We start from the raw sequence: 15,474 nt of genomic DNA on the forward strand, positions 1-15,474 counted from the left end.
TAATAATGTAGGCCCAAGGCAAATAGTGGCCAAAAAAAAAAATCATTAATCATTCCACTAATGAATTCATTCAAAGATAATTTATTGACTACCTGCTCCTTATAATAACAGTGTGCTCAATACTGGGAATACAGTAATGAGCAAAGTAGAACTGTCTTCTACCCAGCGGTGGTTACAAGTTCCAGGGAGAGACAGATAGTAATTAAGTAATCCTACCAGCATGGAATTCTGAATCGTGCCATGAAAAGAGAATAAGAGGCTATGAGAATGTAGAACAGAGTACTTGGTCTGATCTGGGGGAGGTGGTCAGGGAAGGCTTTCCTAGGGAAGAGACATTTCAGTAGAAATGTGGAGGATGAATAGGAGTTAACTAAACAAAAGCTGACTAAGTGAAGGGGAGCATTCCAGGCAGAGGGAACGGTACGATGTAAGAGTGCTGTGACCGGGGCAAGGGAGCACAACCAGCTTGAAAAACTGAAAGGAGACCAGTGTGCCTAGAACATAGACACAGAGAAAGGAGAAGTGGGCCAGATGGGCTGGGTAAGTGGGGCCCAGAATTCTAAAATCCAAATAGGTAATTTTAGCTGAGTGTATTCAGGGCATAACCAAATAGGCTTACTTAGTTCCAGAGTAAATTAAGTAGGAGGAACTTTAAGTAAAAACAAATTAACCAAGATCAGTAGTTCGGGAGGAGATACATTCACTGCAATAAATATTCTAAAAACCTCAGAAGACAAAGATCAGGGACGTGTTTGTTGAATGAATGAAAAAAGGATAAAGGAAAGGTAAAGATCTAGGACAATATTAGACATCTCCATTTCCAGCTATGCTTTCAGCAGAAGTCCCTGACCTGGCTCTGTCTCTTCCAGATCAAATCACCCCCAGTATTCTGCCTTGGGGTTGCCATGGCTTTCTGTACATGTGACTATCTAGGCACTGTCCCACCAGATCACAGCGATGATTTGCTACTTGCCTCTCCTTCTGGGCTCTGAGCTTCTTAAAGGCAGGGATGTTGCCTTATTCATTTTTTCATCCCCAGAGCCCAGCATAGTGCCTGGCATGTAATAGGTGCTCAGTAAGTGTTACTTGGAGGAATGCACACTGTCCTGCTCATAATACTCAACTAGACTGCATGGTGACCAGGATAATTGAAGTGAGCAGTTGCTTAAGCCTTCTATACCCATTGGACTAACAGCAAACATTTCAGGAGAGCCAGCTACATTAAACATCTATTTTGTGGCCAGATCTTAAACTTGTTCTTATAGTGATCAAATCCAGGACGTAGTTTTTCTTGTGAGTTTTTCTGTAGGGTATGTTCAGCTTATCAAATCAACAGAAACAAAGCAGGAAAATCCAAAGGATGGATGGCCAGTCTTTTCCACTAGCCTAGGTAGCAATAATCTGAGTGGGAGTAGCCTTTGTATTTCTAAGCAACGGGTGGACACTTATCATTTCTTTTTGTCCATACATTACCTCTATGAGGTATTTAACTAAAAGAGGTTAAATGATTCATCCAAGATCACAGCAAGTCAGTCAGGCCTAGAGGCTTCTCTCTTGCATTCATCGCTCTGCCTTACTCCTTACCCAGCACTTTCTCTGTTACCGCCTTGCAAGAAGATGGTTCTCAGCAGCCACAGTCTACAAGATGCTTCGGATAGTTCTTCAGGCCTTGTTCCTGCTAAGCAAGCTCTGGTGAGAAGCCAAGGAGGGCCTGGCAGGGCCTGCAGAGATTCAGTGTACCAGAGAGGGGAGAGACTTGAGTAAACCATATTTGCTTTCTATCACTCTCTCAGAGGCAACTGATAAAACATGCAGCTACAGAGCCATCATCAAGACCCAGGCAGGAGTAGCAGGAACTGTTGGGAGGCAGGAGGCTTGCTGAACTAAACTGGATAGCAACCAGGAGGAAAGGGGAGCCATTTCCTTCTGAGCCCAGGGCCAGGGAGCCTGCAGGCTAGAGACAAGCTAGTGTTGAGAGTGGGTCCTGGACACAGATGGCAGCTGGCTTCTACAAGATGTGAGAGTCCTACTTTAGAGCTACCCACCGAGGATAGGGCACTATGTGCCCTTCTTCAGAAGAATGAAATCGAATCAACTGTTGTCTTCCCCACCCCTTTGGAGACCAAAGCTACTATAGAGTTAAGTGATCAGATCCAAAACCTAAAGAATCACAACATTTTTCCATTAAAAAAAAAAAAATCATTAAACAATTGCTGAGTGCTGAGTTCCAGGCATTTACTTAAAAATGAAAGGGCAGTATCTATTCTTAATGTGTTTACTGTCTTGAAGGAAGGTAAGCTGACACAAAAAATTATACTGAAAAAAAAAAACGTGATTAAGTGTCATAAAGAGAAGATTAGAATCTGCCTTAATTAAGGCAAACCATAGGGAAGGCCATCAGGGAAGCCATCAGTCTTGAATGGCACCCAGAATTAAATCCACGGACCATTGAGCAGTTTCCATGGCTGCAACCTTCTTTCCTTATCTAGGAGGATAATAATAATCAGGTGCTTATTAGAGTCAAGCCCTGCACTGACTTTGCATACACCTCCTCAGGTCATCATTAAACCACCCCGAGATGGGTATTCTTATCCTATTTTACAGCTGAGAAAACCGAGGCCTTAAGAAGTTAAATAGAGTGGATCTTAAAAGTACTCATCACCCAAAAAAAAATGTTAAATAACTTATCCAAAGTCAATCAGCTGGGAAGAGTTGGAGGTGGGATATAAAGCCGGTTTTTATTGAAAATTTTTAATGTTATAGAAATCTATAAACAACTACTGTGACCCAACAGTGAAAACCTCCCCATAAACCCTGGGCAATGCTCAACTGCTCTGTGGGGCAAGTCCCCATTCTGAGTGGCATCTCTCTCTGATGCCAGGTTCCTAGACTCTAAAACTCCCTGGGAGGGGCAGAGACCAACAACTCCAGGCAGGAGAAGACAAGATTAGGAGAGAAAAATCAAGACAACATCAGCGTTCTGGAGAACTGGGTAATAAAGTCCCACGGGCCAAACATATCTGAGATGGTCTTTAAATGAATATCTTGGCTTTAGTCTCACTCCTAAGCTCCCCTGGACTTTTCCTTGCTCTCACAGGTAAGATTCATCTGTCTGCTTGCCAGTGGTGTCCAAACTTCCCTTCAGTGTCTTATGAATGAAAAGGGGGATCAGAGGGTTACCTGGCAGACCTGACAAGCCCAGTGACCAAAAGTAACCACGCAGGATGGTCTGACCATAAATTCCTAACTGGGCAGACAATGGTGGGTAGTCACATCCCAGGTCTATAGCTTCCTTAGCAAAGAGCAGTCTTTTCCTTAAGTGAGCTCTGTTCATTGTTCTTACGGATCTAGGATAATATATTTTTGAAATGTCACAGTAATTTTTTTTTCTAGAGCTCTTGATGGCACGGCTGCCGGCGCCAGAGCACACAACCACCAGGGCAAGAGAGCACAGTGTTATCCCTCAGTGTTATGTCGTTCCCCGCATATCATCTTTATGTGCTGTAAATTTTAATTATTAACTATCCTGTACCCACCAATGTAAAAGAAGTGTTTCTCCATTTTGTTTTTATCCAATTCTACAGATTTTCGCACTTCGCTTTCCCCCGCCTCCTTAATCTACCGCCAATGGATTATTTCATGGAAACTTCCTTATGTCTTCTCCTTTGATTCTTATGTATAAAACAAGCTGCAAAACTGCTATTCTTTGGAGCATTTTCTCAATCCATTGACATCTTGCTTCTGAGCATGCCCTCAAAATTTGGCTCAAATAAACTCATATAAAATTTTTCTATAGGCTGGAGTTCTTTTGTCGACAGTCTCAGAGAATCATAAACTGTTAATTCTGACAGAGACTTTGGAGATTATCTGGCCCAATCCCTTTGATGTATATATTACACATTAATAGTAGTTAATGGAAGAGCCACTAAAATGTTTTCTCTTTGTTTCAGTGAAAGGTCATCTTACCATTTAACACTGATTATTTCCCTTGATTGCAAAACCCAGAAAGTGTCTTACAACTATTGTGTGCATCCTTTGAGAACCTCTGTCAAATCTTGTTTTTAATATTTTGCTCCATCTGCAGCACCTACTGTTGTGGTAGAGGCATGTGTGTGGGTGGGGAGTTAGAGAGCAAAGTAATGCATTTCTCTAATGCTGAGAACAGAGATTGCTGTTGCTGGCCTGCCCTTCTTTCTCACCTGGAACCCCCAGCATCTCTGCCATTTTCAAGGCCAGCAGCCATCCATTTTGTCTGCCAGGCTCTTTACTGGCAGTCAGAGTTAAGCTGATTCTTTCACCTGCTAGCTGCTTATCTGGGACACAGAATATGTAGAGAACAGGCTGCCATACAGAGAGGAGCCAAAAGTTTTCTTCTTTGAGCCCAAGCAGATGACAGTAGCTGAACTAAAATGCTAGGTCCAGCCCAGGACTTCATGCTCTTATTCTCTGTCTGGGACAGCAAACATCTGTGCTCTGTGGCTACCACGGGGCAATGAGCAGAGAACAGGTGGGGAATGCCTGCAGAAAGTGGAAGAAGTCACTGCTCTTCTGCCTCAATAGTGAGGAGCTAGCCAGGTTCACCACACTGCTCACCCTCTTCCAGGACCCTCAAGCCAACTATGTGGCCCATCTCCTTAGCTCCGCCCTCACTCTCCTCTCCATTTCTTTTTAGGAACCAAACCACTGGTTTGGAGAACATGGTAGGTTCCCATAGCAATGGGCCTTTTAATGGTTTCCATGGCAACCAACACCCAACCATTTAGTTGCTAGTCAACTGACAGCTGTAAATGAATAGGATTCAGTTTAGAATCTGAGGGATAGGCCAGGAGATTCTCTTCAGAGAAAAAAAACACAACCACCCAAAATGACTCAACTCGTCCAAAGATTCTTTTAGGCAGCATATGTGGAGATCCAGTGCTACTTTCAAACTCGGTAACACAACACTGTCCATCCCATTCTCTCTCTCTCTCTCTCTCTCTCTCTCTCTCTCTACACACACACACACACACACCACCACACCTCTCAACTGATTATCCAGGCCTTTAAATCTAGCTCTGTTTCCTATTCTATCTCCTTCCCGAAGGGCAGGAAAATACTTGTTCAAAATGACTATCACTGCAGTGACATTTCTCACATATAACCTTTTTCTTTGTGTTAATCCTCTTCCTATGTATCTTGACCCTGTCTTCAGACCAACCCAGTCATTTAAGCAATATTTGCTTTTTGGATTCTCTGATGTGAATAGCTAATTCATGATCATCTTCCCTTAGCCTGAACCTCACCTATGTCAAGACACTCCCTACTTCTGTGGGTGTTCTCAGAGAACAGACTGTTTTATCAACCTTTGCAAAGCATAATTAAGATCAATTTGTTTTTTTTAGAAAGTCAACTAAGATTTCAAAACCAAACATAGAAGACTGGAAATTACTCCATGCTTTATTGCTTTTTATTAGCCTGATTTGACTAAATGCCAGGCCTCCCACCTAACTTTCTACCAAACTGGGGATACTAAGTATTGTGTTCTCTTTATTCTGTAAGCAGGGGTGCTGCTCATTTTTTTTTTTTTTTAACGACTAGAGTCTGGGCTTTTTCTATCCTGGAATTCATGCAAGAGAGGAGCTGTGTCTAAGCCTCCATCGCTTGCTCAGTGGACTAGAAAATCATGAGACTGTCATTGGAAAGAACATGACCTTTCTTATACAGCCCAAGATTCAGTGCTTCTCAATGTTTTAATGATTCAGGGGTGCCTGTGAATCGTCTGTGCAGAAGATGACCTTTCAAACTAATCCCCCCATGGGAGCCCTACCTAGCTCACTGCTGCCAGGCTCCACGCAGCTTCACAACGGCCGGTGAACAGTTATAAGTGGCTGCATTACCCTTCTCCTCTTACTGAAGGGTATACGCTAGCTGAACTGCTTTTCTACTGTCTCTTGTATGAGAGCAGGAGTATGAAATGCAGGGCAGGGAGCCATTAGCCTCAAGGAGCTCAGTGATATAAGAAGTCTTCTGGGAAGGAGAGAGCAGACGTACATGAGAACTGAGTTTTTCCAGGCACCTCAAAAAATTACATGCACAGAGGGCAGCCTCATTTTTCTGAAGTGACATACCACACATAGGATTGAATTTTTTCTGCAGTTTCTAGATGAGGAAGTGTCTCTCTTCTAGAATAGCTAACATTTACTGAGTCTGTGCTGTGTGCCAGGGGCCATTCTAAATGTTTTACATGTTTCACCTCATTTAACCCTCATAGTCCTACTGTTATTGTCCCTATTTAACAGATAATGAACTGAAGAACCAGAGAGGTTAAGGGATTTAAAAACCGCACTGGTGTTCCTATTAATTGGTGGAGCCAGGATCCAACTACTCGCAGTCTGAAGCCAGAGACCACAGCAGTTTAACCCGTGTGGAATTCATACAAGTCTGACATACCTAGGGTCCATTATGTGGAGACAGAGTGGGCTGTCCCTCTGGACACGATGTGATAGGATACACAAAAGGTCTTGACTAAAGAGTACAGTGGTGGAATGGCTCTGGGAATTAACTAGTCAATCTTGGCTGTTGATAACTTTATTCCCAATCTATGGCTGTCCCCTGGTGGTTTTCCTGAGGAACTTACAAGCAAAAGAAATCCAAGGGTCTAATGAAATTATTGGGATGAAAAACACTGGACCAAATGATTTACTATATAGGCATCCCAACCAAAAACAGAAGACTTTCAAGGTCCGTGTTACCCAACTCTCTCATGAACAGGGTTATAATCCCTGCGATGGCTAAAAGCTGATAGTGCATTGATTAAAACAAGCAGCAAAATACATGCCCCATGATTATACTTGTACTTCAAAAGGAGGAAATTCCGAGATTTAATTAGCTTAGCCATTACTTGCAACTTCATATTTCATTTTTAAGCTTCTAGGCTTTCCTTGTGGCATAAGGTTCCCAAAAGACTACTATGCTTCATGCCAACTTGCAACCTTACTTGCTGCCCACTTCCTTCATTCAGTTCCTTAGACCTTTCGGATGTTATTATTCAACGAAGTGATGTCTGCTTTCACTGCTTATATCAGGCACACTTGTGGTATAAGATTATGTAAAATAAAACAAAACAAGGTCATCTTGTATGAAATAGATAAGTAAGGTCTAACTGGGCAAAAAGGGGAGAAAAGGCAGTCTCTGAAAGAGTCATATCTTTATTACACTCAGGGACCATGGGACTGGGTGTCCGCCTTCCATGGATCTGAGGGAAATAATTTGTCTGAAAGAAGCAGCTGACCAGAGCACAAATGCAGAAGACTATCAAGTTTTTATTCATTCAAAGGTACATTTCCAGGTGCATAGAGAAGTCACAAGGTAATGTTAGAAAAAAAATCAAATATCTGCTAATCGAGTGTTGCATTTAATGAAAACCACCCAAGACAGAAAAGGAGACATGAGATAACCATCGAGAACCAGCCACCCAGAGTTGAATTTCTGTCACGGAACACCTCCCCCTCCACTGAAACGCTGGATACCACTGGAGAGCAAGTCATCATTGTTGAAGCAGCGGAGCTGGAGGTGCCTTCAAGAATCAGCAGGCTTGTTGGCCAGATGTACTGAACTCAGTGAGGCACTTGGAGATGTACTATCCCAGCTAGACGAACGTGGTTTGGAACCTGTCCTCCACTGCAATGGCCAATAACCCCACGACATATCATCCAACGTCCCTAAGCAACCTCATTTGGGTCCTGTCGGGCGGGACTCTCCTTATTCAACAGCAAAAAACACTGAAGACAATTAAATCAATCCCTACAGTCCCTCGCTCTCCTTTCCTTTATGCTTTTACAAAAGGTATTACAAGGGCAACAGTTCTGAGCTCTCGGGAAATAGGGTCTTAGATGAGGATAGAGGTTGAGAAGCATAAAACAACCAACAGTCTAGAAATTCCTTTTACCTTATGGCACTGATTTAGTGTAGACTTGGTTTCTCCTCCCCTCTCTCCACCCACATTCTCTCATCCCCAGATGGACATACTGGCATCAAATAGCTCTAGTTTTCAATTTGTACTGGGATTTCCCAGCAGAAGAGATATTGGTCTTTATCATCCTGAAGTTCCCACTTCACCACCAGTTTTATCTGGAGAAAGAGAAAAAGAATTGGGAAAAATGAAACTCATACCTCATTTCCATCCAGAATTGGTTTAACTCTGAATCCTAGATGTACATTGTAACAAACTGCCTAATTTCTCACACTTGTCTTCTTAGGACAGGCCATCATGAAAGCTACTTGGGATGTGGGCACAGCCTGTGTCCTTAAACTTGGAAGAGTAAACCAAGTCATACCTATGATTTGGTGTTAGCACCACGTACTAACCTAGGTAACTTATCAAATATAGTTTCTAAAGCATTTTTTCCATCTTATTGCTCACTAGTACATAAACGAAGGCTTACATAAAAATAACTTTACATTTAGACAATTTCTCATGTGTTTGGCAAACTGATCCAGCTTTTCCCAACTGTAACCATGAAGAGCAGAAAGTAAACATTTAGATTCTTAAGTATAAGGAAACTTACTTGTTAGTTGGAAATGGAAATAGCAAAGTATAAAGGATGTCCAAAGAAGTTTACCATTGTATGAGTAATTTCAAGAACAATAACTGTTTGTAGCATAGAGTTTCAGTTAACGTCCTTAAACTGTTTTGTGATAATATACCTGATTAGAGATCTCTGCCTTGACTTGCTACACAGTATTATGAGCTATCCCTTCTAATTCTTAATAAATCACTAACACTTTGCCAGTCTTTTCTTACATAGACAAGAACTTACTTGTTATTAGTTACTATCTCTCTTTTGTACTCAAATGTTTCTTTACAACATAACACTTGGGTGACAGTGATACCCAGCTTCTGGAAACCTGCTTTTTAAGTTTTTAAGACAAGTACACATTAACTACTGTTTCACTTAATACAGTAAAATTAGCATAGTTTAAGCTGTTTTTCAAATGAAATGTAATTGACTTAACGATAGGTACAATATATTAAGTGCCTATGTATCAGGTCCTAACCAGACACTCTGTATAAGTAACCGAGGCTCTGAAAAGCCCATGATTACATGGCTACTCTGCAAATTAATGTATAAATCTGTCTCTGACCTTCAGGGTCTCCAACATCCCTTAAACACAGACTTCCTACATTAGAGACTCTTTAGAATGTTAATTACTTGCCCTTTCTAGAAAATAAATGGCCAGATTGCTCCTGGGTTATATTTGACTTCCTTTAAAAAAATACAGCTCTTTTTCTTCTTGAAAAAAACCCAATCCTTTTACTTCCTCCATTCTCATCAAGATTCATACCTTTAATACAGGCCCATTCCAGCAGGCTCTACTTTACAAATGTTTGGTAGAAAAAGAAGTAGGTATAGCAGGGCGAGTTAGAGGTAAAGGTAGGGGTGGGAGGTGGGTAGAGAGGAGAAGGAAGAGTAGAAAAAGCTACCCCTCTGCTGTGGAGCTAATGAGCTACTGCTCTCTTATTAATAGATTTAATAGAGAAACCAGAATTTTCTGATGACAATGCTAAGACAACTTAAAATCTTGAACTATTTGATACTTGGCTAGAATCTTTCAACACTGTACAGGTTTTGAAGTCACAAGACTCAGCTCTAAATCTAGGCTATAATATTTCTTAGCTGAGTGGACTCTGTTCGTATCACATAACATTGGAAGTTCAAATTGCTTCATCTGTAAAATAGGAATAATATCACCTCTACACAGGGTGGTCATGAGAATCCAGTGAAATACTGTAGATATACATAGCTAATCATTAGGCTATAAACAAAGAACAAAAGGACACGATGAAAAATATCTGCCGTACCTTACGATTCCTAACACTAACTTAACTCCTTTTCCTCAGGCTTCTGCTTCTTCATCATGGAGATGAAGGACTCCTACTCCGACCTTTTCTTTCTTCCTCATTCCTCAGATATCTAACCTAGTCACAAGGCCTTAAGTGTCCTCAACACCAACGTCACTTACAGAGGGGTAGTCAGTTTTCACTGGTAGTTTATTCAGGTAGCTGTAGGTCTTGTTTTTTTCGATGGGACAGTTGACTCCACTCTTACAACCATCAGACTCAGGAATGGGAAAGGCAATTGGGACACCCATCAGGATGCCATACACCAAGGCTTTGCTCCCTTGGGACTGAGTATCTAAGAGATAGAGAGAGAGAGAGGAAAAAAAAAAAGATAATCAGATAGTGAAGGAAACAGCCTATTTCCAAACTCTAAATAAAAAATTCAGATACATTTTCAAGCAATGGCATTGCTATGATAGTAAATCGTAGTCTATACCTCTCAATTCCTAGGGTCTATTTCTCTTTGTAGTTGTGCTTAGTGCCTCTAGGAATGCTGCTAAAAAGCAAGCATTCACACCAAAACTTGGAAAATTACTGAATTATGCCAAAAAAAAGGGAATCAGTGCGGGGTAGGGGATGTCTCTTTGCTCTTAACCCCACCTTACTTTTCACTGCCTTTCTGTTTCTCAGGAGAATCAGAGTTACTTGGATAAAAAACGTCATCCAACACAAAGTAACTGAGTTTTGGCAGTAAACTTTCTACTTACAATTTACATCAGCTTCTGTTCAAGTGTATTGTGTATCTTGAAGAGTTTTAGGAGACTGGTCTCTGAATTCTCAAATACTCCCACCCAAAGGATTCCATGAGAAATTAAGAATAAAATGTAAGGCCATATGGAAAGGGAATAATTAGTCTACATGGATACACCATGGACTGTAACAGTAGAGAAAGAAGTGAACCTTTTAGAAACTGGGTTAAGATTATAAAGAGGCACATTTCTTGCTAAGCTCTATCCTCCATGACAAGATGGACAAGAGGAATACATATAATAAAATTAGGGCAGAGTTATGAGCCGATAGGTTATTCTGGAGATCTGGAGTACTGGCTCTATTTCTTTCTCTCTGGGTTGGCAATTACTTTAGTTTAGAAGGTACTTTTTCGGTTTGGAACAATAGAGGCCAGGGTATCACACAGGAGAGAAAACAACTGTCTTTAGGCTTAAGAACAAGAGATGACGGAGACTTTCAGAATTCTTATTAGACTGTCTAGTCTAGTTCCATAGGCTAGAAAATGAGAGGATTCAAGTTCTATGCCTTTTCTAGAAATAAAGACTTTGTATTTGTCTAAGTTCCTGGGAATCTGAGGGTGATGAATGTGGTACCAGGAAGCAACAAGTTCCAATAATATTTCTTCAAGTTAAAGAAAGCTCTTGATTGCTTCTTGGGTTCCCAGTGAGTTCCCTCAACCTTACAGAGGCTAAGCATTAATTGCTCTTATATTCTGAAGTAGAACCTAAGGCTTAATCACTGGAAGGTATATTGCCTGAAATAACATTTTGGAGAAGTTCAAAGGCTACAGAATTGGGGTCTGTACTAATATTCTGGAGTCTGTAGCTAACTAAATAGAGCTGACATTCCCATAAAAGCCACTGTGCAATATGGTTCCAGATTGGACAGAGAGAAGCCAAGCTGTCTTTTCTCACCTATAAACACATGGAAATCTCTCTTTGCTTAAAGGGATTCTAGGAAACAGGCATAGGAGAACCCCGTATGAGAAGGGTGTCTAAGGGTATAGCAAAACCTAACTTTGTACAAGTTGGAAGGGAGGTCTCAGAATTCTTGATTGCAGCTCCTCTCCCCTACACTCCCATGCTAATTGCAATACTTGAGATTAATGTTATGCTTTAAGACAAATTTAAAAGTAAGAGACACTTTTACTCACTACTGGTGAAGGTGACATTGACAGTGTAAGACTGTCCTTTCTGCAGACGGCAGGGCTGGTTGGGGCATGGGCTCACATTCACTTCCTTTATAACTCCAACCCCGGAACCTGCAAAAGAGGAAAAATGAATTTGAATAGAAGGAAAAATAAACCACCTAGGCTGTCCCTACCTAATGGGAAGATGCTCTGCTCTCCCAATTATGGTGAGCTCGTTCTCCTCTGATGATCAGAGGTCTCCAGGAAACTGTTCGTATTTGATGGGTAAATGGGAATGAAGGCAATTATTAAATATATATAGCCAGCTCCCCTACTCTACATTCTGAGAGGGCTATACAAGGGAAAATCATCCCCATCCCTCCTTCCACCCCAGCACAGGATTTTAAAGCCACATACATACGGCACAAGTCATAGCCTTACTGTTTCCAATTGGAATCTTGAAACTGGCTGCTCCCAAACAGCCTCTCCCCCCACCTCCATCTTTCAATTCTGTCCTGGTATCTCCAAATCAGTGTCTCCAAGTTTTGTATACCCTCACCAGTGAGAACAATTTTAAGAATGCATCTGCAATACACTTTGGAAACCTGTGTTCTTCAAAATAACTATCACTGAAACAGAGTGTATGTCTTTTTTTTTTTTTTTTTTTGATTTCAGCCTAAACGAGGACAAAAGTGCTGTTTGTTCATAATAAATGCTGGACCAAAAAAGGTTAAGTACAAATCTTTAGAAATCCCATTATCTCATCCAGTCCCCTCAAACTGGACAGCTGAATGGAACAGAATGCAAGTGAACTGCCTGTTAACACTGCCTGTAACAGGGTACGCTTAAGCTTTTCAATTCGGCCATCACTGTAGACTCTGAGACCTGATGCCAGGGTTTGAAATCTCGTTGGTTCCATTATTTACTGTGTAACTTCAAGGCAAGATACTTACCCTCTCGGGATAATAATAGTACTTACCTCATAGAGTAGGTGATCTAACAAAAATTAGCTATCAGATAAGTGTTTGGAACACAGTAATGCTACACAGTAGTCTCCCTTATCCGCGGGTTCGCTTTCTGTGGTTTCAGTTACCCATGGTCAACCATGGTCCAAAAAGATCAAATGGGAAATTCCAGAAATAAACTATTCATAAATTTTAAATTTTGAGTAGTGTGATGAAATCTCATACTGTCTCTCACTCCACCTGCCCTGGAAATAACTCATCTCTTTGTCCTGCTAGGTACCTAGTAGCTGATGTCTCAGTTCTGGTATTATAGTGCTTGTGTTCAAGTAACTCTTACTTTACTTAATAATGGCCCCCGAGCGCAAGGGGAGTGATGTTGGCAATTCACACATGCCAAAGAGAGGCCATAAAATGCTTTCTTTAGTTGAAAAGGTTTGTATGTACAGTGACCAACACTGCTCCAGCTAGGTCTATAAATATCTTGCAGTCCCTTATCCCCAGACAGCTTCTCCATGATGGCAAAATTCTCAGAATATACAGGCAAGGATTCTCTTCTCTAAGACCCTCTTCCACTCTGTCCTATCTTCTACGGTCAGATAAAAAACAAACAAAAACCATCTCAACCTTAATCAACAACCTGTTGAAAATCAGCGTTAATGCTAGTTTTCTGTGTCCAGCTTCTATCTGCTTTCAAGGCCGGGTCACATGATCTAGTAGGAACTGAGTAAAGGGTAGTACTTGTAGCTCCTTCATCCAGTTTTTTGGTTGACAAGAGGTTCTTGGACTTCCAATGTCAACAGAACAAACTTCTCAGTCCTAAGCTGAAAAAATTGCAAAACTAGTTTGCTGGGCCCCATTTCTGACTTGGGGAAATGCCACTCCAGGGGAAAAGGGGCATACAGAGGAACTCAAAAAACTTTTGATGTGGGCACTAAAGTTTTTACACTGTATTTCCCAATTCAAAAGTAAATTGAAAATCTAACTGAAACCCTCTTTCACTTAAGAATTTCTTGCCATAGGCGCACACCTGCTTTTCTCAAATGAGTAGAACGATAGTCTAAATTTAATTTCTTTAGTTTTTGTTGCTGTTGTTGTTAATGTTACCATTGAAACCCAAAGTGGCTCAAAAACACTCACTAGTTTCTTTCTGCTTACTAGCTATGAGAACTTGGGCAAGGTACTCTATGTGCCTGTTTCCTTACCTGTAAAACAGTGTGAGGGGTGAATGAGTTAATAAAGTTAATACAGTATCTTCATCCAAATGTTGGCCACTAAGTTTAATGGAGGGAAAAGCAATAATCTGAGGTGATAATAGCATCATTCAACCGCCAGTGTCCTAGGTCAGTGGAACAGCATTTGTTAAGTATTATTAGGCCAGCAGTCTTTATTACTTAATCTGTCTCCTAGTATCCAACTTTGCTTTTGCCTCAGCATGAATTTGGATGACATAGTGAAAAGAGTATTTATTCCCTTATTTATTTTTTTTTTAACAAATATTTATTAAGCAGTTACTATTACCTGGGCACTGGATAGAGGAGCAAACTTATATCGGTTCTCATTCTGTTGTGTGACTTTGGGTAAGTTATCTAACGTCTCTGGAATTCAATGACTGCCAGACTATATGATCTCCGAGTTTCCTTCCAGCTCACAAATTTTATAAAATCAGTTTCATACTTCTTTCATTTATCACTATACCTCTCCACTTTAGAAAAGTTCGTCTGGAACAAATAATTCTATCGACTTGATTGAACAAACTCACATTTTCTACAGCCCACCCCTTGTATTTCCCAATAAAGATTCCAACCACAGCGGTAAGAGGGGGTTATGTGTCACAAGCTGTGACCAGAAGCACAGGTTTTTATAGATAGGAATCACGAAATTCCACAGCCCAAAGAAAACGCTAACGGAATAAGTCAGGAAAAGGAGAACTGACTTTTGACTTGTCAGCAAATGCTAAATCAAAAATAAAAGCAAACAAAGTAGGGAGGGAGAGGTCATCCAAGATACGGGCATAAAAATAAAAAGTTCTGCGTCCTACCCTTCACACCCCGCACTGCACATGGAGCTTCGGTTCTCTGCCCTACAAACTTCAGGAAACTTCAGCAAAAGGTCCACCTCCAGGAATGTCCAGGGACCCCAAACACGCGTTCCAAGGAAACAAAGTTGTGAGCGATCGAGTTTCCTCGAGGATGGCACTTTCTGCCCCACTCCAGCCCACGCCAGCCCACTCTATGAGGGGTCTGAAGCTGAGCTTGGCCGCCCACGGAACCCGCCCAACCTAGCCCAGGGAATCAGCCCGAGGTTCTGGCGGAGGCTCCCGCAGAGAGCGCGGAAACCTCGGGCTGGTCCGAGGCTCACCGCAGTCCTTGAAATGCACAGGCTCTGCCAGGGCCGAGGCGCTGAGCGCCAGGAGCAGGAACGCGGCGGCTAAGAAACGCATTGCTGCGAAAGAGGTTCCAAGAGAGAGGAAGGAAGAAGCGGCCGCAGTAATCACAAGATAAACCCGCCGGAGGTGGCCAGGGGCGGAGCTCAGTCAGGCGACCAGGGATCAGTGCCCGCCCCCGGCTCCTGGGTTGGGCGGGTTCCTGGGAGCCTGGTTCCGCACGGTTTTGCCCTATCTCCGCCCATCTTGTCCACTTTGCGGCCGGGTGGGCTCGGATACATCTCCATCCCGCCCCTCTCTTCAGCTCTCGGCTTTGTTGGTGCGTCCCCGCTTCCGCAATGGGAACATTTCTAGCCAACCACATTCCTTCTCCTCCCTCAACACCCAA

At 41.9% G+C, this 15,474-nt stretch overlaps 1 protein-coding gene across 1 annotated transcript; it reads right to left on the reverse strand.

The window, feature by feature from the left end:
* Positions 1-7,281: 7,281 nt before the first annotated feature.
* On the reverse strand, positions 7,282-15,242 carry NPC2 (NPC intracellular cholesterol transporter 2). The gene is made up of 4 exons (XM_039883803.1): positions 15,062-15,242; positions 11,763-11,870; positions 10,003-10,175; positions 7,282-8,109 (listed from the first exon to the last, which is right to left on the reverse strand). Exons 1-4 carry the CDS (start codon positions 15,141-15,143, stop codon positions 8,023-8,025), a joined length of 450 nt encoding a protein of 149 aa, XP_039739737.1. The 5' UTR covers positions 15,144-15,242; the 3' UTR covers positions 7,282-8,022.
* Between the last annotated feature and the right edge of the window lie 232 nt (positions 15,243-15,474).

Source organism: Pteropus medius, unplaced genomic scaffold (genome assembly GCF_902729225.1).
Source record: "Pteropus medius unplaced genomic scaffold, Ma_sr-lr_union100, whole genome shotgun sequence".
Classification (NCBI taxonomy): Eukaryota; Metazoa; Chordata; class Mammalia; order Chiroptera; family Pteropodidae; genus Pteropus; species Pteropus medius.

What these genes read in the sequence shown, in the direction of transcription:
- NPC2 (XM_039883803.1), bottom strand. Translation starts at nt 15,143, where the DNA reads ATGCGTTTCTTAGCCGCCGCGTTCCTGCTCCTGGCGCTCAGCGCCTCG. An exon ending in CAATGTCACCTTCACCAGTA is followed by an intron (nt 10,176 to 11,762) that starts GTGAGTAAAAGT and finishes TCTATCTCTTAG; the next exon opens with ATACTCAGTCCCAAGGGAGC. An exon ending in TGAAAACTGACTACCCCTCT is followed by an intron (nt 8,110 to 10,002) that starts GTAAGTGACGTT and finishes CTCTTTCTCCAG; the next exon opens with ATAAAACTGGTGGTGAAGTG.